Genomic DNA, 21,652 nt, shown 5'->3' on the forward strand with positions numbered 1-21,652 from the left:
TCTAACCAGCAGCGGCAAAGCAGGTGGCAGAAGGGCCCAGAACACCCATGCATTCAGGAGGCCGTGGTAATGAATGAAGGATCCATTGCCGCTAATTGCCATTTGTAGGCAGCAGATGTGTCACAGAAAAGTGGCTGGGGTGTAATTCTTTTAGATGCTGAACAAAGCAAAAAGCGCAGTGAGATATTTGTGTGGGGGTTCATTTTGTTTGTTTTAAAAAAATACAAATATTAACCATTTAAAATCAAATCACCTAATATTGCAAAGCTGGAATCCTGAATGGCTGCCAGCGATGCCGTAGGCGTGTTACTGGAATCAAGGTCTGTTAACAGAATCAACCTTCATCTCAAAGGCGAGAGCCTCCCTGCCACACACCAAACAGGGCCAGACCTTGTAGGGACAGAGAATTCCCTAACCAGACCGCCCTCGCCTTACATGCCTACCTCAAATTCCTGATAAACAAGCATCTATCCAGTGTGATTGTCAAAACGTGCAAACATTAAGAAACTCAAATGAAAACAAAGGGTAACCCTGGGGCTCTCCTCTTCCTCTGCCTTAGGTGCCCAGGACTGGGAACCTTTTCATTTCAAGGTGTTTTTGCCTACGGATTCCTTCACAGACTCAAACACAGGTCACCAGGTCCCCAGAATCCAACATGATAAACTATGAAAAATATAGGTTCTTAAGACAGCATCTTTTATTCACAAAAGTAAAAAAAGCAAACAATAGTATCTACTATTTCATAGGGACCCATCTCTGTAAACATGTTTCTAAATAGACACATGTAAATATCAAAAATGTGTTTTTAAAACTCTGTTTTGCCTGAATGGTCTAGAAAATCTGTCTTTGGAGAAATAATGCAAAATAATGCATATTGTGGTAACTGGAATTTGGATGCAAAATACACATGCAACTACTGAGTAAGCACGCGGTTACTATTTTTTTAAGTTATTTAATAAAGAGTGACGTATTCTAACTTCTTTTTCTATATCCAAAAATATATAAGCCATTAAAAGATTTCCCTGTCACCCCAGGGTGAGAAGGTGAGGAGGGGAGGGTGAGAAGTTGATGGGGTGTGGGGAGGACAAGCATTCCTCTCCTAATTCTGGTTATCCATTTTTAATTTTAGACATTTTTAATTTTAAGTAAATAGTCCATTTATTAGGTTGGTGCAAAAGTAATTGCGGTTTTTGCCCGTATTTTCTTTCTTTTTTTTTTTTTCTAATTTTACTTTAAGTTCTGGGGTACATGTGCAGATCATGCAGGATTGTTACATAGGCATACGCATGCCATGGTGGTTTGCTGCCCCCATCCCCCTGTCACCTACATTAGGTATTTCTCCTATGTTATCCCTCCACAATCTCCTCACCCCTTAACAGACCCCAGTGTGCGATGTTCCCCTCCCTGTGTCCATGTGTTCTCATTGTTCAACACCCACTTATGAGTGAGAACATGCAGTGTTTGGTTTTCTGTTCTTGTGTCAGTTTGCTGAGAAAGATGGTTTCCAGATTCATCCATGTCCCCGCAAAAGACAAGAACTCATCCTTTTTATGGCTCTGTAGTATTCCATGGTGTATATGTGCCACATTTTCTTTATCCAGTCTATCTTTGATGGGCATTTGGGTTGGTTCCAAGTCTTTGCTATTGTAAACAGTACCGCAATGAACATACTTGTGCATGTGTCTTTATAATAAATTGATGATAATCCTTTGGATATATACCCAGTAATGGGATTACTGGGTCAAACGGTATTTCTATGTCTAGATCTTTGAGGAATCACCACACTGTCTTCCACAATGGTTGGACTAATTTACCCTCCCACCAACAGTGTAAAAGTGTTCCTATTTCTCCATATCCTCTCTAGCATCTGTTGTCTCCAGATTCTTTAATGATCACCATTCTAACTGGCATGAGACGTGTTTCAGTAGCAAAATTGCAATTATTTTCCCACCAACCTGTAATTCAAAAAGAGTTCTCAAAAACAGCATGTATGTGTGTAAGCCAACATATAGTCATCAGGTCAAGGTATATTAAGTGGCCTGTTTTGCTACTATGAAGTAATTAAGTTTAAGAGATCAGAGATCAATTATGTAGGGCCTTGTTCTTTTTTAAAAAAAGTAATTTATGTCTTCACTCTAGGCAGGAAAACACACATAGTCATGTGTACAAACATACATACACAGACACGCACATGTGAAATGGTAAGAGGACATTCACATCCTGGGTCTGAGGGTTGTGCCCCAATTAGTATGAAGGAGAAAGAAACACAAGCCCCAATTTCAAAAACTCTTTTCTCTTTATCACATGTAGACAGGCGATCTCAGTGTTAAAGGTCTGGCTCAAAATCACCTTCTTAATTCTGAACCTCACAACTCAATATATAAAAAGAAAAGAAAAACAAAACAGCCCAGCCAGAACCTGGCTTAAAGATTTTGTTGTTTATATTAACTAGGCACTGCTGTTTATATAATCTTGTCCTTTGCAGACCACACATAAGAGAATCAAAAACATCCCCAAATCTTGCTGTCTAGTTTACACCAAGTCATTTTCTCTCAATGAAGTACTAAATTGGCTAAAAATTTTATATTTCTCACACTGTTTTCAGGGTAAAGTTAGCCAATGAGTGAGAAATGACATACACAGATTTCAACGACTTTGAAGTTAGAGTTGAATCTGCCCTGACCCACACCTTTGGGGGAAGTCTGTGTTCTTTGTGTCTTCTCTTTGAGCTCAAGCACCATGGTAGGGCCTTCTAATAGGCTCACTCAACAAATGCCTTTAAAATCAGTTACAGAAATAAGCATTGTGAAAAGAAACGCTTTCCTCCTCCTGGCAGTAGATGATACAGCAAAATATGATGAATCGTCCCTTAGTCAGGTCTATAAAATAGTATTATATCTAAATTCCCATGGAATTTCATTTTTTACATTAGCATCATATTCTTTGCTGAACCCTCTTAAGCAAGGCCTATCAACTACTTTGACAATCAGTTTCTCGTGGGTGAACAAGCCAAGTTCACATTCTGCTGAATGAGAGATTCCAGGTCTCTCGGAGTTTCACTGCCCAAGAACAAAAGCAAGTAACAGCTGTCAGTTCCTGAATCACACCTAATCAGTCACTAACTTAACACAGGCCCTGCCCACACTCCGGGGCTCAAGCACATGAGAGACGGGAATCACAGACTAAGCCAGGCTGTGTGCTTAGGACATTAGGACCAGAACATCCCATGATTCAGCTCCAAACCCATGCATCTCATGGATTCCAGCCAGATTTGCCTTGTGTCCTTCTAAGCAGTTTAGTATTCGATTAAATCACTGAGTAAATGAAACCCCAATCTTTGCAGCAACACAGACCACATATCAACTCGAGTCCCAGTATGAGGCACAGGAGAAATGACTAATGGACATGTGAATCCCAGCAACAGCTTCAAAAGCACCTCCCATCAAATTTTCCCTGAGCCTGGTCACAGGTAAGGTAAGACTCCATTTACACCTGGGATTATGCAGAATAAGATGATGTTGGGCAGCTCAGAGCTGGCGTGGACATTTCCCCATAGAAGTCATGCCTGGGCTGAGACTTACAACCCAGGAAGGTGAACTGGAATCAAGACTTCCAAAGCTTTAACTTTTTGGATGGGTATTTTCTTAGTGCCATTAAGGGACCTAATATTTTCACAACTCACCTGTTTCAGTGAGAGCCAACGGTTCTGTGCTCACCATTAGATTGATGGTTGAACTAGAAGCTGACCTTGCTGGCTGTGGAGGTGAGGGCTGAGATTTCACTGTAAAAGAAAAATACATGCAACTTGTAGGTAAATCAGAAACCAGAGGGCTTGGGAATCCTTAGTGACTGATACAAGGTTGCCTGCAGTGATTAATGTCTTACATGGGGGAGCAGGGATTGAAAGACAGAGATCCAAGATACCTCTGCATCCATGGCTTGTGCTGTGGGGTACAAGTTGGATCCGTGTACTAATAAACAAAAGGAGGAGATCCCTGAACTTCTGAGCAAATCCTCTCACCTCCCACACAGCCTCTTCTGCTGCCGTCCAGGAAAATAGAGCCCTACGGTTGGCTGGGTCTTTGGACTCATATCTCTATGGGCCTAATCGATGGCACTGGTGAGAATTCCCTTTTCTTAAGCTGGTTCCTTGATCTGAATCACTGCCTAAAGAAAAGAGGAGGCTTACCCTCCACATTCCTGGAGCAGTGGGGGTCAAGAAGAACCGGATGGGGGAATCCAGAAGAATTTAGACCCATGAGAGAGGGGATCATGAATAATTAAGAAAAGCTGGGAGGGTACTCATGTGCAGGCCTCAGTGAAATGGGGGACCCCTGGGACAACAGCTGCTGAGGACAAAGCCCAACTATGGTGAGATCAGGGCAGGGAGACTCAGCTACGGACATCCTCCACCCCTGGGGTAGTGAGACTTCAGTGACACCTCCATTACTCCCTAAGAGAGCAATGACTGGCTGGTGTTTTCCTGAACGTTAAAACCTGGACAGGGTGGTGGGCAGCAGAGAGCTCCTGCCAAGAGACATGGCCACGTTTCCCAGGTATGATGTTGGAAAGGGCTGTGCTCGGGCCAGATGGATCTGGTTTCCTGCATAAAGTAGCCCAGGACCCAGAGGGCAGGACCGCATCCCACATGGAATCCCATTTTCCATTCTGTCTTTTATAAAGTCAAGGTGCCACCAAAGCACCCAGGCTGAGCTGTTGTTTTTTTTTTTTCCTAGTTTGTAGTTATTTCACAATAGATTCAATAAGTGTCTCCTTTGTGCCCTAATTGATATTCCACATAGAAATCAGGTACTGACTTGTACTGATCACATACTTACTTGTACTGAAACTTCCGTGGTAGGTGGCTCTGACCTGCGACTTCAGGTAGCAGACCACGGCCACGTGGTACGTCTGCCCAGGGAGCAGGCCTCCGATGATGCGGTCCGTGATCGAGAGGTTCTGCTTCAGAACCAGGGACTGATCATGGGCTGAGGTGACGGTGAGGTCATAAAAGTAAGGACTGTAGGGGTCAGGCCTCTCCCAGTGGAGTTTGACGCTGTTCTCTGTGATGTCAAACACCTGGACTTCTTGGGACGCCTTAACTGGAAGATAGATCAGAGTGTGAAGGTAAAAAATAAAATCCTCCATGATTGTGAGCAAGAGAGGAAATCTGGAAGGGATGTGCTAACAGACAAATTGACTTGAAATTTAGGTGAGGCAGGGAAGTAATTTCTCGTTCAAGCCCCCCAAAATATTGCTCTTATAATCTATCGGCACATGTAAAATGTGAAATTCATAATAATGAAAAATCTCATTATTCATCAACTACTTTTTTTCTATTAAAAATCTCCACTGTTAAGAAGATACTTTGAAAATGCAAGTATACTAATCATAAGTTGTGTTTGCTACAAAATGAGCCCCATAATTTAAAATACATTAAGTCATGAAACGTTAGGGTATGACACGAAATTCTTTCAAAGGAATTCTGCTTTCCCTCTTTCACACTGCTCCTAAAATGAAGATAATTTCCATTTTATCACGAGCCTTCCTATACAGCTTGTGACACTCTGTGGTGTCTTTCAGTATCTTAAGACAATGATAAATAACATACTCTTGGTCTCATTAAACCCATCTATTTTTTGTATCTAATTCAGTCTGAAATATATTAGGTTGGTGCAGAGTAATTGAGGGGGTTGCCATTACCTTCAATATTTTTCTCATGGTCATTATAAGCACAGATTTCAGTCTTGGGGGAATGGCTGATGGTCCAGGCTCTGACTTTTCAGGCTGCTAGACTGAACACCCGAAATTGCCATAGCACAGAGCTTAGGGCCCCTTCTCTGTGGGTATAAGGCAGGGACAAAGTCTGCATTCGCATAGGGGTCCCCCAGACTTTTTCAAGTCATATTCTAAGGTAGGCGAGTCCAGCTCCAGACACCAGCACAGAAATAACTGCCTTGGTGCCTAAGAACCAACTGCAGGCTTTTTCTTTCTGTTTCTCTCACTCCTTAAATAAGGGCTAAAGCCCTATTTTGGCATAAAATCTTTTCTCTGTAGTTTAAGACAACTCAATTTCCAGGTGAGGTGAGCAGTGCCCCCATGGACATTCCCGGGAGAATGAGAGCTTCCCATCCCTACCCCAAGTCAGGATTGAGGGCACAGGATGGGGAGTGGGAGAAAGGTGACGACAGAGGCTGGAATCCCTAACCAACACCTCTTAAAATACATCATCCAGATGTACAAGCCCAGATCAAGGACTGTATTCTGAGTGCTTTACATGCAGGCTTTGAGGATCACGCCCTGGGAGCAGTCAATGAGGATGTCACAAGATGGCAGCCCTAGAAAGCGCTTTCTTACCCACGGGCTTAGTGGTGGCTGGCTTGGTGGCAGCTGGTTTGGCTGCCTGTGGCCTAGAGGCCTCGGGCTTGGTGGCCACTGGTTTTGCCACAGCAGCAGGGGGTCTTGCAGCTCCTGGCTTTGCTGCTGCAGGCTTCGCTGCCACTGCTGGCTTCACCACTACCGGGGGTCTGACGGTGGCTGCCTTTGTGGCCACAGGCTTGGCAGCCACAGGTTTTGCAGGGGCTGGTTTCGCAGGGGCTGGCTTTGCCTCGGCTGGCTTCACAGATGTCTGATTTACAATAGTTACAGGCTTTGTTGTGGTGGTCACCGGCTTCGTTGTGGTCACCGGCTTCGTTGTGGTCACTGGGTTGAATGTAGGACTTGAAGTAACATTATTCGGAATGTTTCTGTTAAGACAAATAAAATATTACCTCTACTTTTGCCTGCTATCTAAAATAAACAAAGAAATAACCCTGTGAGCTACATGAGATTTGCTGTTTTAGCATAATGCATGCAATAGTTTTTATAGATTATGTATAGTAGTGCATATATTAAATTCCTTCTCTTAAGGATTTGTGCCCCCCTCGAAAAAGATACGGAACAGCATACTGAAAAATAGAATCACTAAAAATGAAGCTTATATTGTTCTACAAAACATCTTTCAATTTATAAAATAAAGGCAGAGAGAAAATAAGAGACAATAGTAAATACTGTCCAACAATGTTCTCATTACAGCAATTAACCAGCCAAAACAAACACCAAAAATTAAACGAAATCAGTAGTTAGCTACTTTCATTATAAGAAAGTATCCACTCAATCAAATACTAGGTTGAGCTGGAAAATTATAAAGTTAGCAAGTATTATGTTGCTCCCAGGGCTTATTATTGGGAGTATATATATTTTTTGTCTTAATTTTTGTGTATGTGAATTTTTCTTGACAATTTCTTGATCTATTACCAATCCCTAGAGAGAATAGCAACCTAATCAAACAGACACAGCAATATGGACCCGCACTTCGTAGCTTTCTTGATCTTAGAAGAAAATGTATTATTTTATAGTCATATCTTCCTACATGTCCTAGGAAGTCTTACTATATTTTCAAGTTGATAGCATAAGATTTCAAATACTAGGTTACTTCATTCATTCTATTTTCCTAAAGATAAGAAGGTTGAGCCAATTTTAGGGATTGTTCCAGAGAAAGAATAAGAATCATTAAAGCCTAGAAAAATAGAGGCTGCGAAGCTAAATGAAGCATCCAGTGCCATGATAAGGGTCCTAGTTGCCTTAGCAATGATATTCATTCTCACTATGCTGAGATCTTTTTTTTTTTTTTTTTTGAGATGGAGTCTTGCTCTGTTGTCCAGACTGGAGTACAGTAGTGTGATCTCAGCTCATGGCAACCTCCGCCTCCCCGGTTCAAGAAATTCTCCTGCCTCAGCCTCCTGAGTAGCTGGGACTACAGGTGACTGCCACCATGTCCAGCTAATTTTTGTATTTTTAGTAGAGACGGGTTTCACCATGTTGGCCAGGATGCTCTCAATCCCTTGACCACGTGATCCACCTGCCTCGGCCTCCCAAAGTGCTAGGATTACAGCCGTGAGCCACTGTGCCTAGTCCATGCTGAGATTTAAAGCCACTCCTTCTGAGGACAAAGAAAAGAGCTGAAGGACTTGAGTGGTGATAGAGAGAAGAGTCTGCAGTAGGAAGAGATGGGCTCTCTTTTCCCATTCTGAAAGTCAGCCAGTCAGCCAGTAGTAAGCCAGATAGTCATTTTCCAAGGATCATTTGCATTCACATCTCATCTGTACACAAAGTTCAGAATCTGCAGAATCTGCACTTCCCTCCAAAGCATGGCACATTGTGACATTCTCTTGAGAAGCACACATTGCTGACATACCACAGGAGCCCAGTTCTGCAGCTGCATCACCCCAGCTAGCCCTCTGTCACATGGCCCCACTGCCTTCTTTGCTCCTAGACTTGGCACCCAAGATGGAGCAGGGCATGAGCCATGGCACACAGGCCAGGCAGCAGCATCAGCATGGGTGCCACAGTCCTACTCACTTCCATCCCTCCCTTCTGTCTTCAAGCAGAACATGCACGTGGCTTCCTATTATTACCATCATTACTTGTTATTAGAGCATTAATCATTTTAAGAAGATGTGGAGTCCATTTTTTGAGGTATCCAATCCTTCTTTTATGTAATCATTTCACACCAGCTACGGTAGATTGTTTGGACATATGGTCCCAATTATCTACCTTCCCTGTGCCCATGACCTTTATGATGTAATGTGGCAAGTCCTTCCATCAAGCCTAGTTTTCCACCCTTAAATATAGGTTAGCCTGTGGACATGCTTTGGCCAATAGAATGTGGCAGATCTAACAATGTGCCAGTTCTAACCTAGGTCACGGGAGGTCTTACACACTTCTGTCTTCCCTCAGGGAACCCTGCCAGGTCACCTTGTGAACAAACCCAGGCTAGCCTGCTGAGAATGAGAGACCACATGGAGCAGAGATGAGCCAGCTCAGCTGAGACCATTCTACACCAGCAGCTCTATAGCTGACAAGCAGCTGACCACAAGCATATAAGGGAGCCAAGTAGAAAACAGAAGAACCACCCAGTTGAGCCCAGACAAAAATTGCTAACTCACAGAATTGCAAAGTAAATCAGTGGTTGTTGGCCAGGCACAGTGGCTCATGCCTATAAATCCAGCTCTTTGGGAGGCTGAGGCAGGCAAATCATTTGAGGTCGAGAGTTTGAGACCAGCCTGGACAACATGGTGAAACCCCATCTCTACTAAGAAAAAAATACAAAAATTAGCCAGGCATGGTGGCATGCACCTGTAGCCCCAGCTACTCAGGAGGCTGAGGCACAAGAATTGCTTGAACCCAGGAGGCTGAGGTTCCAGCCTGGGCAACACAGCAAGACTCCATCTCTAAATTAAATAAATAAATAAATAAATAAATAAATAAATAAGTGGTTGCTGTTTTAAGCCACTCAGTTTTGTGGCTTGTTACTTGGCAAAAGCTAACTGATAAAACAGATCACATGACCCACATTACCTATGGGAAGTCACATTTCCTGAATTTCAGTGTCCTCATCCCATAAAGTTGGGAGTTGGTTGGAGGACCTGTGCATTCCCTGCGGCACCACAGCTTTTGAGACAATAATTATAATCACTTACACTTGTTTGTGACCATACTTCACAAGATTCTTTTTTGGTTGGTCCCCTTGGAACCAATCACACTGTTTCCTGATATCTGGCGACAAGTAAAAAGCATTTTCACCTAAAGAAAAAAAAAAAGAGAAAACAATTGAACTGCATGCTAATAACATGAAAATTAAAATTAAACTGTCAATGAGCTAAATGAATCGCATAACATTTATTTCACCCATAATTATTGTTGAATTAATTGTATCAGACAAACTATGTCCAATGATTTTAAACATTAAATATGATGGCATTTGAGCCATAAAACATGGTAAGCCAATATGTTCTATTTGGCAATATATGGGTGATTAAGTTAAAGATACATTTATTCAATGTGAGAGAGAAGACAGGGATAGAAGAAAAATCTAGTGAAGAGTTTAACAAGTTCTAGAGTCTTGAACATCAGATTATAATCCAACTGCCCTTCATAGTTTCTCAGTGCTTTGTTGAACAAAGCTTTAGTTTTCATATTCGGATGACGGGAATGGTGGCCCGTGGGTGAACCTGCTGGTTTCCCTTTGCTTCACATTTTCCCCTAAATTTTGGGGGCCAGACCTTCACAAATGTGAATATTGTTTTCATAGACCTCAACTTTCCCTTAAATAATGAACTTTCCATACATACATGTTTATTTATACTTTACAAATCTCCCTCATTGGTGCCAAACCTTGCCTATACTGACGCTGGGCTGCCCACTATATGCAGGTTCCCAAGGAGCAGTGTAGGGGACCACAGACCCACAGACCCACAGACAAATGATCGGCAGACCAGGTAACAGACGCCCTAAGTAGGGTGTCCGGATTAACCATGAGCAGGCCTTGGGAGCGGGAGCCGCCACGGTGAGCAGAAGCCATTGGAAATGAGCTTTGATGATGAATACGGGTTTTCTGCTTAAGTGCAGTGGAGAGCATTCCATGGCGGGAAAGCCCCATGAGCAAAGACCCAGTGGTCTCCAAGCACGGGGCTGGTGGCTAAGCTCACATCAAAGCAACTCTTTCTAGAAGCTTTCCCTGATGCCCCCAACAGAAATCACTTCTCTCGCAACATGCCAGCATGTTATGTCATGCATAACAAATGTGTGTTTGATCCGTTTGCCCACCCACTTGTAAACTGTTAAGGACACCAAGAGTGCCTGATGGCGAGGAAATGCTCAGTCAAACGTGGTGGAATAGATGAATCGATGAGAACAAGGATTCTGTCTGCATGCTCCCTGCTGAATCTGGCTCCTAAAAGCATTTCTGGCATATGGCAGGTGTCGATACATGTTTGTTAAATGAATGAACCAGTTCATGTCAACACATTGGTTGTCTTTTCCGTGACTGTTCCCCGACTCCTCCTGGTCCAAGCATAAAGCCAGGCCAGGGCACACACTGCAGAGCAGGACTTACTGCTGACGAAGGACGGAAACAGCCTCCCAAAGCGCATCAGCGGCTCCTCGCTCAGCTCGGTGGACTTGTCCACTAACTTGAAGAAGACGTCATTTGGCTCACTGGCGAAGGTGTATACCTCCTTGACGTTCACCTTCCTGCCAATGCCCAGAACCACAAAGAAGTAGCCCTGGCATTTGGCCTGCAAGATGACTTTCTGGGCCTCCTCCAGCTGCTGCTCCTGCACTTCACCCGTCAGCATCAGGACCACGATTTTCAGGTCACGTGGGTTTGGGGCACTTTTGAAAACGTTCTCTATGGTGTATTCAATGGCACTGCCCAAGGCCCTGGTTCCCTGCAGCTGTGTCATTCCCCTGCTGAGGAAGTCCAGCAGCTTCTCCTTGGAGCCATAGTCAGTCAGGGAGAATTCCACCTTCACAGGTGGCACGCTGGCATCACCCACGGACTCATAGGGTGCGTGCTGCACAACGGCCACTCTGGCAAAGTGCTGCGAGGCCTTGGGGTCTGGGCTTATGTCCAGTTGTCTGATCAGGTATGCTATGTACTTCTTCATCTCACTGAACTGGAACAGGCTGGTGGTCTCAGCGCTGTCTAAGATGAAAGCCATATCGATGTCCACATCACTCCCCGCCGCTCTCCTGTCCCTGAAGGAAGGCCTCCAACTGCCAAATCCACAGGATGGGTCGATGTTGCAGATGTCTAGAAAGAAGCATGGCAGCCCATTTATTCTGTGACACCCACAGCGGGATACGCCGCTCATCAATCTGCTGGGAGACTGGGGTGATTAAAATGGTCACAGAAGATTAAAACCGATTTGTATCTTGCTGCCTTGATTACCGCCAGATTTCAGTTTCCATCACCTAATACTTAGTAGATGAAACAATTCAGTAACCTAAAACCTTTGTAGTATACCATGGTACTGACATTTTTGAAAGAAAACAAACATTATCTTACTTCTTTGCCACTCATTAAAGAAATATGTTGTAGAATGTCACTAGAGCCAAATATTTTCATTCTAGATTCTAACATCAAAAGTTAAGCAGAACCCACCTCCTCCTTTGTTACCTATAAAATGAATTATCCCCCATCAAAGAGAAGCTCCGTTTTGGGAGGTCCACTTTTTTTTTTTTTTTTTTTTTTTTGAGACAGAGTCTCACTCTGTCGCCCAGGCTGGAGTACAGTGGTGCGATCGAGATCATGAGAGCCAAGCTGACTGCAACCTCCACCTCCCAGTTTCAAGCAATTCTCCTGCCTCAGGTCCCAGTTAGCTGGGACTACAGAAGATGCCACCAGGCCCAGCTAATTTTTGTATTTTTAGTAGAGAGGGGGTTTCACCGTGTTGGCCAGGATGGTCTCAATCTCTTGACCTTGTGATTCGCCCGACTCAGCCTCCCAAAGTGCTGGAATTACGGGCGTGAGCCACCACGCCTGGCTGAGGTCCACTTCTAATATAGAAACTGCTACGGTAGTATTTACAATGGCAAATAGGAGGCTTTGTGAATCAACTGGGCTCAAGCTCTTTTTACAGATCATAATTATTCCCTCAGACACTCTTCTGTGGATATTACGTTTTGTAATTGCAGCTGAACAGATTTTCCTGTTAGAGAAACAGCTTACCCAAGCAAACATGACACGTGAGGACATTCTTCAGGAAGTCTGTGAGGTCTCTCCTTGCAGGCAGGACAAGCGCATGGCCCACTGCTGTGTTATTGATCTGGTTTAAACAAAAGAACAATTTTGATAGGGGCTTACATGATCAGTAATATCTGAAAATACGGCAGAGGAGTAAATCAAAGCCACATCAATAAAATAGACTAACTTCCCAATAGGGCAGTATTGAGAATATTTTCTCATTTGGAGGTGGAGCTAGGCTCTGAGTATAATAAAAAAACATAGGTTTTATTCTAATGGGGTAAGCTGGAGTTCATATCCTGTTCAAAGTGAGTTCGGTTTTTTTAGCTATAAAATGAGGGGGTAATAATACTTTCCTAATGATGTCATTTGGAGGGTTAAATCAGATGATAAATGTTAGTACCTGGTGTATTCTTCAGTAAATAGTAGGAACTTAATCTTACCGTTATTTTTAGCAACAACATGGGAGCACCATCCCTTCCCCACCCTCTCAGGCGTAAAGCAAGTAACAAAATCACTCCCAGCAGGTGCAAAGAGTCCTGTCTATCACAGCACCTGGCACGTGATTAGTAGTAGTTACTCATTTAACAAATAGCTAGTTTGAATGAATGACTGGGTGAATAATTAATGAATGAATAATTTTTTGATCTTGCTGAAACCGTGCTAAGAAACTCACATGGTTCTGGGTCCCTCAGCCCACACAAGGACACGATTTATGTGAACAAACCTCCCACACGAGAGCACACAGCCAGTAGCCCAACTTCAACACTGGATTCCCAAGCCCAGCATTCTGTGCTCAAATCACCCTGTGGTCAGCAGAATAAGCACTGAGAAGCAGTAGTGAAGACCCAATGCCTTTTGCTGACATAGGCTGTGGTAAAAGCATAGACCATCCAATGTGGAAGGAAAGCCATGAGCAATCATCTTGCCCAGCCTCATCTTACAGGTGACAAATCTGAGACCCACAGAAGCTAAGTGGCTTGCACGTTACTTTAAATGTGGGGGGAGGTGGAACCAGGCCAAGGCCTCCTGACTCCTGGCTGGACTCCTTCCTACCCATCACCCATCTCTCTTGAACAGTACCACCAGAAATGCACCAAATAAATATTAATCGATATAACAATTAAACCAGTCAGCCAGGCACGGTGGCTCACACCTATAATCCCAGGACTTTGGGAGGCCAAGATGGGCGGATCACAAGGTTAGGAGTTCAAGACCAGCCTAACCAACATGGTGAAACCCCGTCTCTACTAAATAAAAAAAAAATACAAAAATTAGCCCAGCATGGTGGCAGGCGCCTGTAATCCCAGCTACTCAGGAGGCTGAGGCAAGAGCAACACTTGAACCCAGGAGGCAGAGGCTGCAGTGAGCCGAGATCATGCTATTGTACTCCAGCCTGGTTAACAGAGTGAGACTCCATCTCAAAAAAAGAAAAAACCAACCAATTAAACCAGTTATTTAATCAGATTACAAGTGACACTTGGCCGCTCTGTGGGATGACCCTTGGGGCCTGGCTGAAGAAAGCTTTGCACAGTGGTGTAGATTGGGGATGCTCAGTCTGCATGGTTTGAGGGACCTCACTAAGAGACTACAGACCTCCAGGGCCACCCTGGATATTAACCTTCAGGGCTGATTGGGACAGAGTGGAATGGGTGTCATCAGTACATCAGTTTCAGAGTCTAATGGACTAGGGTCCCAGCCTCTCACGAACACCTCACTACCAGCAGGGTCTTCTTATCCATGAGGTGAGACTGATGATACAAACCACACCAGCTGGTGATGGGAAGCAAATGCCCAGTACACAGTAAGACCCAGCTCAGAGTGGGCACGTGGGGCCATCTTGGGAGGAGCCAGGACTGATCCAAACGTCCAGGTCCTCACAAATAAAGCAAACAAGTCACACCACCTCCTTAGTAGACAGAGAGGGTCACGAACACTGGCAGTAACCGGCAGGAGCTGTCAACGTGTGAGGAGGGACCTGGGGGCAGTTCTACAGGCGTGTGGGCATCCCTGCAGTGCTGGAGGCACAAGGCTGTCCCGGCGATCTCACGAGAGAAGATCTCAGGTAGATGGCCTCATTGGGGGCCTTTTAGGAGCTATGGGGCATAAAGCCACCCAGGAGCGTGGACATGTCTGAGAACCTTCTCAGAGCCCCAGAAGAAAGGAAGAAGTCAGCAGCACCCACAGAGCACAGACCTGCAAAGCGTTGATGAGCTGCCGGTCCTCCTGGTTCGTAAGGAACAAGGGGGTGATCCCTGCATCTGAGAGCTTGAGAACAGCCTCTCCAAGCTGTGGGGATGCTCTTGTGGGCCTGTTGCTGAAGAAAACGGCCACTTTCCTCATTAGGAATCCATTCCTCACGCGTTTAAATGTGTTTCTGGCCACGAACGACATGGCCGTCTCCAGACTCTGCTGTTTGGATGTCAGAGCCACCTGAAGGTTCTTAATCTTGTCCAGGAGGACCGACTTCTTCTTGGAGTCAGCGAACCGGATCTCCGTGGTCACCTCATTGTTGTAAGTGACCACTGCCACCCGGGCCCCCCGTGGGCAGTTGCTCTCAGCAACGGTCAGGTCATTCACAATACTCAAGACCACATCTCGCATCCGGCTGAACGTGTCTTGGGTGACCCCCTCAGAGGTGTCTAAAGCAAAGGCTAGTTCTGTCGGGAAGACAGGACACTCCAGGGGTCCTGTGGAAAGTGGAAGGTGGAAGGTTAAAGATAAGCCACACGTACTACAAAAGGGAGGCTTCCTTTCCTTAGGAGAAAGTCACCAAAATCAACTTACCATAGCAGCAAGCTGGAAAGGAAACAAAGAGAAGAAAAGGTGAGACATCACTCTACCAGGTGAGACTTTCTAATGTGAAAATACACATTGTCAGACAGAAAATCAGGTACTTACGACACTTATCTTTGATGCTTTGGATGAGGGCACATTGCTTTAAAAGAAAATAAAAGAATATGTAAAGAGAGCAAATCAAAGCTCACAAGGCAATGAGTCATTCTGGACACATGTAACTTACATCGATGGAGTCGCCTCTGTTGCCCTTGGGACCCTGTAAAACCAAGGAACGAACAGCTGAGAGCCACGGCAGATGTGGAATTCAAAAAAAAAACAAAACAAAACAAAACAGTCTTTGGCTCCCAGAAACACACAGAGCAAGACAAAGGGACTCCTGGATAACCTTCATTGTTTACAGCCTCTCCCTATACCCCTGACTTTATCCCTTGCAAGGCAAGAGGGAAGATTCTGAGGGCAAATGTGTTTCCCTGGGAGGTCATTTGACTTTTGAAATAGTCTCATGTCCTGAAACCAGGAAGCTCACCAGCAATCCATGTAAAGCACACATGTGAGCTTGGGTCTAGATTTTGCTTCTCTTGAGAAAAGAGCTCCCTTTCACACACCTCCTTGATACACCACCGCTGCCAAAGTGGCAGTGAGGGGTCATTAAGCTGTCCTGGTCCCCTCCATGTCTAACACATCCCAGCTGAATTCCACCCCGAGGAGCTCCAGGGACTGACTCGAAGCAGCCCTCAGCATCCCATCCCTAAACCTCACTACCCTGACAGCCCAGCAGGTATCTCATGGGCCATTAGGTGTCTTTCCAGGGGGCTGTTTCTGCCTGCTTGGTCTGTAGGAATGGGCTTAACATGCTCCCCCCAACACTTTACTCATTTAAAGACAGCATCAGACCCACCTGACCAGGCTTCTTTTCCCTAATTCAACCAAACTAAGCCCTGGACCTTTCCTTCTAGGAATGATTTTCCAACTCCTGAATTATCTTTTCCATTTTTTTTTTTTACTTATCAATTTCAATATTGAGGGTCAATATAAGGAGAAGTTTAAATAAGGAAAAAAGAAGTTTAAATAAGTTTAAATAAGTTAAATAAGGGAACAAAGGTATTAGCAATAAAGAGGTTTGGAAGGTCTGTGGAAGGATGCCCTCCATCCTTCTCATTCCCCACCTGCAGCCTGGTGGTAGCGTGACTAGTGGACTTTACCCGCAAATCAGGAGATCCCTTGAAGATTTCATGGACCAGGGGAAGCATCGCCTAACCAAGACCTAGCATGATTGTACAGCTTCTACAAGATGCAAGCAAAAGGTATTTAGATTTTCCCTCTGTGGTGTCTCTTCTACACAAACCTCAAACGCACCTATCCCAGGAAACTATAAAGGCAAATTACAATACTCCCTAGATGACAGAATATCCCATGAAAGCTATTTTTAAAGTTTCTTGTTATTCTAAAACTCAAAATCTCTTTGCTGCATCATGATGTGAGAAAGGAAGTGGTTTGACAACCAAGCAAATGCAAGCGCAGCACGCGTTCTGGTGAGCAAAGGAGATGCTGGGAAGTTTTCAGGGACCGCGTGAAAAGCACCCAGCTCCAGGTGGCTGCATCAGAACTGGATAAATACTTACAGCTGGTCCTGGGTAGCCCGGGTCTCCCTTCTGTCCAACTATCCCTGGAGGTCCCGAATTTCCCTAGAGGGAACAGAACAAACATTGTTCAATTGTGTCAGAAAGTGGAAACTTTAAGGCTCCTATAGTTTGAAGGGATGGTAAAAGTGACCTAACTCAAGGGACTCCACCACCATGAGAAACCTCTCACTTTAAGGGAGTTAAAATGTCTCTTAAATTCAAGTTTAGGGACAAGCAACCTCAACAAAGCCAATGAGAGTCCCCCACCAACTACGGAGGGATTATGTTCTTTGCCAGGCTGAGGTAAGACAGATGCTTTCCCAAGAACCATTAATAGGATTACTATGGACACCCAGGAGAATAGGTAACGGACAATGAATGAGATAATTTGTTCAGTGTAATCAACGAATGTTTAAAGTTCTTTTGGGTATTAAATGATCTACTTTGACTGTCTTCACTGATCAAATTAACAGGATAATTATGATTCTTTTCTAACTATATATCAAGTCGAAAATAACTGTTAGCAACATTTACTGAGATCTAGGCCACGATTTGCTAATTGAAGACTCTGCCATTTTAGAAGGGTGCGTAAACATCCATTGAAAAGAGTAATCTGGCCAAGTGTGGTGTCTCATGCCTGTAATCCCAGCACTTTGGGAGGCAGAGGTGGGAGGATCGCTTGATCCCAGGAGATAGAGGTTACAGTGAGCCAAGATGGCTCTACCGCACTCCAGCCTGGGTGACAGAGCGAGACCTTGGCAACAGAGTGAGACCTTGTCTCTCTCTCTCTCTCTCTCTCTCTCTCTCTCTCTCTCCACACACACACAAACACACACACACACACACACAAAAGAATAAAAAGAAAAGAGCTATCAGGGCCAAAAGCAGCTTAAGGAAGAGGAGTCTCAGAACCAGTAAGCTGAGACCATGGCCTTGACCTGGCTTGCTTGCAAGCCCAGAGCCTTTGGAAGCAGTTTCCATACCTCATTCACTCCCACTGACTGGCTGTCTCGGTGGATATGGCCCAAAGTGATTGCACAGATTTCCCAGTCACCCATAATGAGACTTGAGAGAGTAGGTGGGTGCTGTGCCTGGAGTGAGCTGGGCTGGTGACCCTGGAGGTGAGTTGCAGGAGGACAGCCATGGACCACAGCCATGGCAGCACCCTGAGGACATTGGTCTGGGGCTCGGATTCCCTTCCTTCCACCCTGTACTATCCCTGGCAGGGTGCAATTGAAGAAGGATAATTGTCAAAGGCCTTAGCAGTGAATCACGCTGCAACATACATTCTCATTCCCCACCTGCAGCCAAGGCCCAGGCAAACTTACCCTTCGGCCTCTGATGCCTTTGGGTCCTGGTGCTCCATTTAGCCCAGGCTGGCCGGGGTTACCCTGGGAAGAAAGCCGAGAAGTGGCACAGTAAGCTCTGGAACAGAGTATCTCACTGAGGGTCCCTGGGGCAGGACCTCCAGGGAACGTGTGGGCCACGTTTTCAAGGGCAGCCAAGTGGTTAGCTTTGATTCACTTTTCCAGTGGTTTGCTAGTGTATTTGTGGTATTTGCAGATAAATCTTCATTTACTTAATCAGTAACGATGCTATCATATAGGTTAAAGCATTTCACAGCTTACTGAGTACTTTGATTGCAGTGTATGTTATTTAAATCTCATAAGCATCAGGAAAAGTAAGTACTGTCACCTCCACTTGACAGATGAGAGAGTGTTTTATGGAAGGAAGGGTCTTTCTTAGGGTAGCCCAGTTAACTGAGTGGCTGACCCAAGACTAATGCCAAGATAATCTGATTCTCAGTCCACGGACATAACAGAGTCATCCCAAAATCATGATGATGCTTCACTGGCTGGGGATTATTTACCTTTGGTCCTGGGTATCCAGGGAATCCCCTTTCTCCCTATAAAAGATAAATACATTATTTAAATACTTGGTTCTAATTTAAATTCATCTAAAATAAATTGACCTTGAAAGAAGGAAATATCTGCAGAGTCATCAAAAGAAAATAGTCACTCAAACACAAAAACAATTTTTAAAGAAATAATTCTTTTAAAATGCAACACATCAGAAGTTGTCCTTGGCACCTCCTGGCAGCAAGGACTCTTGGAGAATCCTCAGCAGATACGTACTTTTTTGCCCCTGCGTCCTTCGCTGCCAACTCTGTCTCTCCCATCATCTCCCTAAGGGTAGGAAAGAGATGTTACTGCCAGTCGCCATGTCTGGCACACCATAACCACCGTCTCTGCCCTGCTGCTGCCCTGAGAAGTGGATCCTTGAGCTCCTGAAATGTTTCCAGACTAAGGTACAGGAGTAGGAACACTTCCCGCTCCAGTTCCATCCAAATGTGAACAAGACCATTCCTGTAGGCAGTGGGCTCAAAGGACTCCCACAGCAAAATGGTGCTGGCAGACTCACATAGAAAGAGCTGCTGGTAGCTTTCTGTAAAGATTCTGTTTGGATGTAGAATATAAGACTCGTCAACCCCAGGAATCTTAGAATTGACAGGAATCCTGATGGTTACTTCAATTCTGTGCATCCATGAGTCTTTGATTCTACTTCAAAACAAGAACACTAAACTCCATCTCTCAGGCCCAGGTCATATTCCCCTTCCCCATACCCCTTCACTTCTTTCCAAGCCTTCACCCCTAGACCCCCTCCTTTCCAACACCTCCCTTGGCATGCCTAGATCTGTTCCTGTTGCTCTCTCATGTGTAGCATTCAGAACTGGGCATCATTAATTATTTCAAAAGAATCAGAAGAACTATGTGAATTATACATTACTACCTCTAAAATACGTAGGAGCTTGCCACTTAGTTAATTTACAGTTTTAAACGGACATCAACAACTAGATTCCTGCTGGCCCAGAGTAATGGAAACAGAATCAGGAAAAGATTTCCTTCAATAGTTTGAATAGACTTGAAAGTCCCTGTGCTTCTGAGACTAACAGTAATACAAACAGATTTGTTTTTAAACTTTAGTTAGTTGAATTGAAAAAAATGCAAGAAAGAAAAATATTTTAAAGCTTGGGATTAAGTGTTTAGGTGTCATGACTCATTTTGGAAAAAAATCACAATGGACCATAGATTTCTTTATTATTTTGTAATGTAGATGCATTACAAAATTATTGTTGGTGAGTTGTCAGGATGTTTTTAAATAGCATTCAAAAAATGAGTTACTGAGGTAATAATTTCTATTCCTAAAATGTCTCACTCAAAAGAAATTGTTTCAATCTGGATTGAGACCTAATCAAATCCAATTCCATTTTAACTCAAAAGACATTTACTTCTTTGCAGAAAAGCTTCATCTACTTATGCTGCGAAGCATTTTCGGGACCTAAGATAAAGGTGGTTTAAGCTTCATAGCCTCTACATTCCCTCGAATCCAGAAAAACACAGGGGAAACAATGTCTCTGCCCACTCCCGCCCCACCTCTCTACCCCTGCCAATAAAATTTGTTAAATTAATTTGCTGCGGATAAGCTGCAAGTTTCACTATTTGCAGCCGTATCCCCAATAATACAAGAAGCAAGGCTCATCTCTATTTGGAACCCTCTCCTGGCTTCCTGCACCTTCCGGCAAAGCGCTGGCAACAGCCTGGACCCAAGCGTGCTGTGACCTTACCGTCTCCCCACGAGGGCCACGGTTCCCAATTCCTCCTTTTGGTCCTGGCTCTCCGGGCTCACCCTAGACATGAGAAACACGACTGAGACCCTGTGGCCTGAGGCCAGCTTATGCTGGGACGCCAAGCCCCGCTTTCGCTCTAGATAAGGGTGCTGCGACCTGCTGACTTTACCTTTGAGATTTCAGTAAAATTATTTCCTAAACTGCAACATTCATGTGCAATCTAGAAATGTATTTGAGTGCAGTCACTCAAATACAAAAACAGTCTTTAAAGAAATAATTCTTTTAAAATACAACACATGAGAAGTTGTCCTTGGAGCCTGGAAAAGAATCCAGGAAGGTTTGTTTCTGTCCTTTGCACCAGCGTGGCATGGGGGCCAGGCTGATGAGAAGAGAGAATAACAGCTCAGAGAAGGAGGCATTGAGTCCAGCATAAAACCCAACAACACCCTCCAGGCAGAGACCGCCATGGATTCACAGGAACTCGCTTCTTTTACAGAGAACATGCAGTCTTTTCAGATTCTTATGACAAATTTTAATTTATCTCAAAGCTGAGAGAAAGGAGGTTCTCAGGCAGCTTCACACAGCAGACTTGCTGTTATCCAGAACAGTCAGAGTCAGGGCTCTCGGATGATCTAAATGTGATTAGCTGAGCTGCTGTACGTGCACTGTCCATGTTTAAAGACTGCTTGTTCCATATTATACTGCAGCTGTGCCAAGCACTGCCCGGCTGCTCTGATGGCTCAGAGCGGGCTGCACTATTGGCATAAACCAAGCAAAAGAGGAACGGATAACCCACCAACTGATGGAGGGCTGTGGCCAGGAGAAAGCCAGCCCTCTGAGCAGGGATGGTTGGTGGCAGAGATGGTAGTGGGGAATATGGTGGCGATTGTTGGGGGACAATGATCCCACTGGCCAAGCCAGTGATCAACAGGGGAGGCTGGAGTGGGAACCAGCAGTACTGAAGAGGTGAGATGGACAGACAGACAAAAGCGGAAGAGGAGGTATGTGCACCTGGCTGGCCCCTGTCCTCAGGAA

At 44.6% G+C, this 21,652-nt stretch overlaps 1 protein-coding gene across 1 annotated transcript in view; it reads right to left on the reverse strand.

Moving 5' to 3' along the window:
* Positions 1-21,652, reverse strand: part of COL6A3 (collagen type VI alpha 3 chain) — a 91,561-nt gene that overhangs the window by 6,675 nt on the left and 63,234 nt on the right. The window contains exons 28-42 of the mRNA XM_012434148.2: positions 20,615-20,677; positions 19,125-19,175; positions 18,860-18,895; positions 18,318-18,380; positions 16,990-17,052; positions 15,591-15,623; positions 15,470-15,506; positions 15,356-15,367; positions 14,765-15,258; positions 12,554-12,650; positions 10,937-11,635; positions 9,522-9,624; positions 6,358-6,746; positions 4,839-5,102; positions 3,683-3,781 (exon numbers count right to left, since the gene is read on the reverse strand). Coding sequence (XP_012289571.2) covers positions 3,683-3,781; positions 4,839-5,102; positions 6,358-6,746; positions 9,522-9,624; positions 10,937-11,635; positions 12,554-12,650; positions 14,765-15,258; positions 15,356-15,367; positions 15,470-15,506; positions 15,591-15,623; positions 16,990-17,052; positions 18,318-18,380; positions 18,860-18,895; positions 19,125-19,175; positions 20,615-20,677 — 2,503 coding nt within the window. The remainder of the gene's footprint in view (positions 1-3,682; positions 3,782-4,838; positions 5,103-6,357; positions 6,747-9,521; positions 9,625-10,936; positions 11,636-12,553; positions 12,651-14,764; positions 15,259-15,355; positions 15,368-15,469; positions 15,507-15,590; positions 15,624-16,989; positions 17,053-18,317; positions 18,381-18,859; positions 18,896-19,124; positions 19,176-20,614; positions 20,678-21,652) is intronic.

Source organism: Aotus nancymaae, unplaced genomic scaffold (genome assembly GCF_030222135.1).
Source record: "Aotus nancymaae isolate 86718 unplaced genomic scaffold, 86718_ANA_hifiasm-v0.15.2.pri h1tg000031l, whole genome shotgun sequence".
NCBI classification, from domain to species: domain Eukaryota; kingdom Metazoa; phylum Chordata; class Mammalia; order Primates; family Aotidae; genus Aotus; species Aotus nancymaae.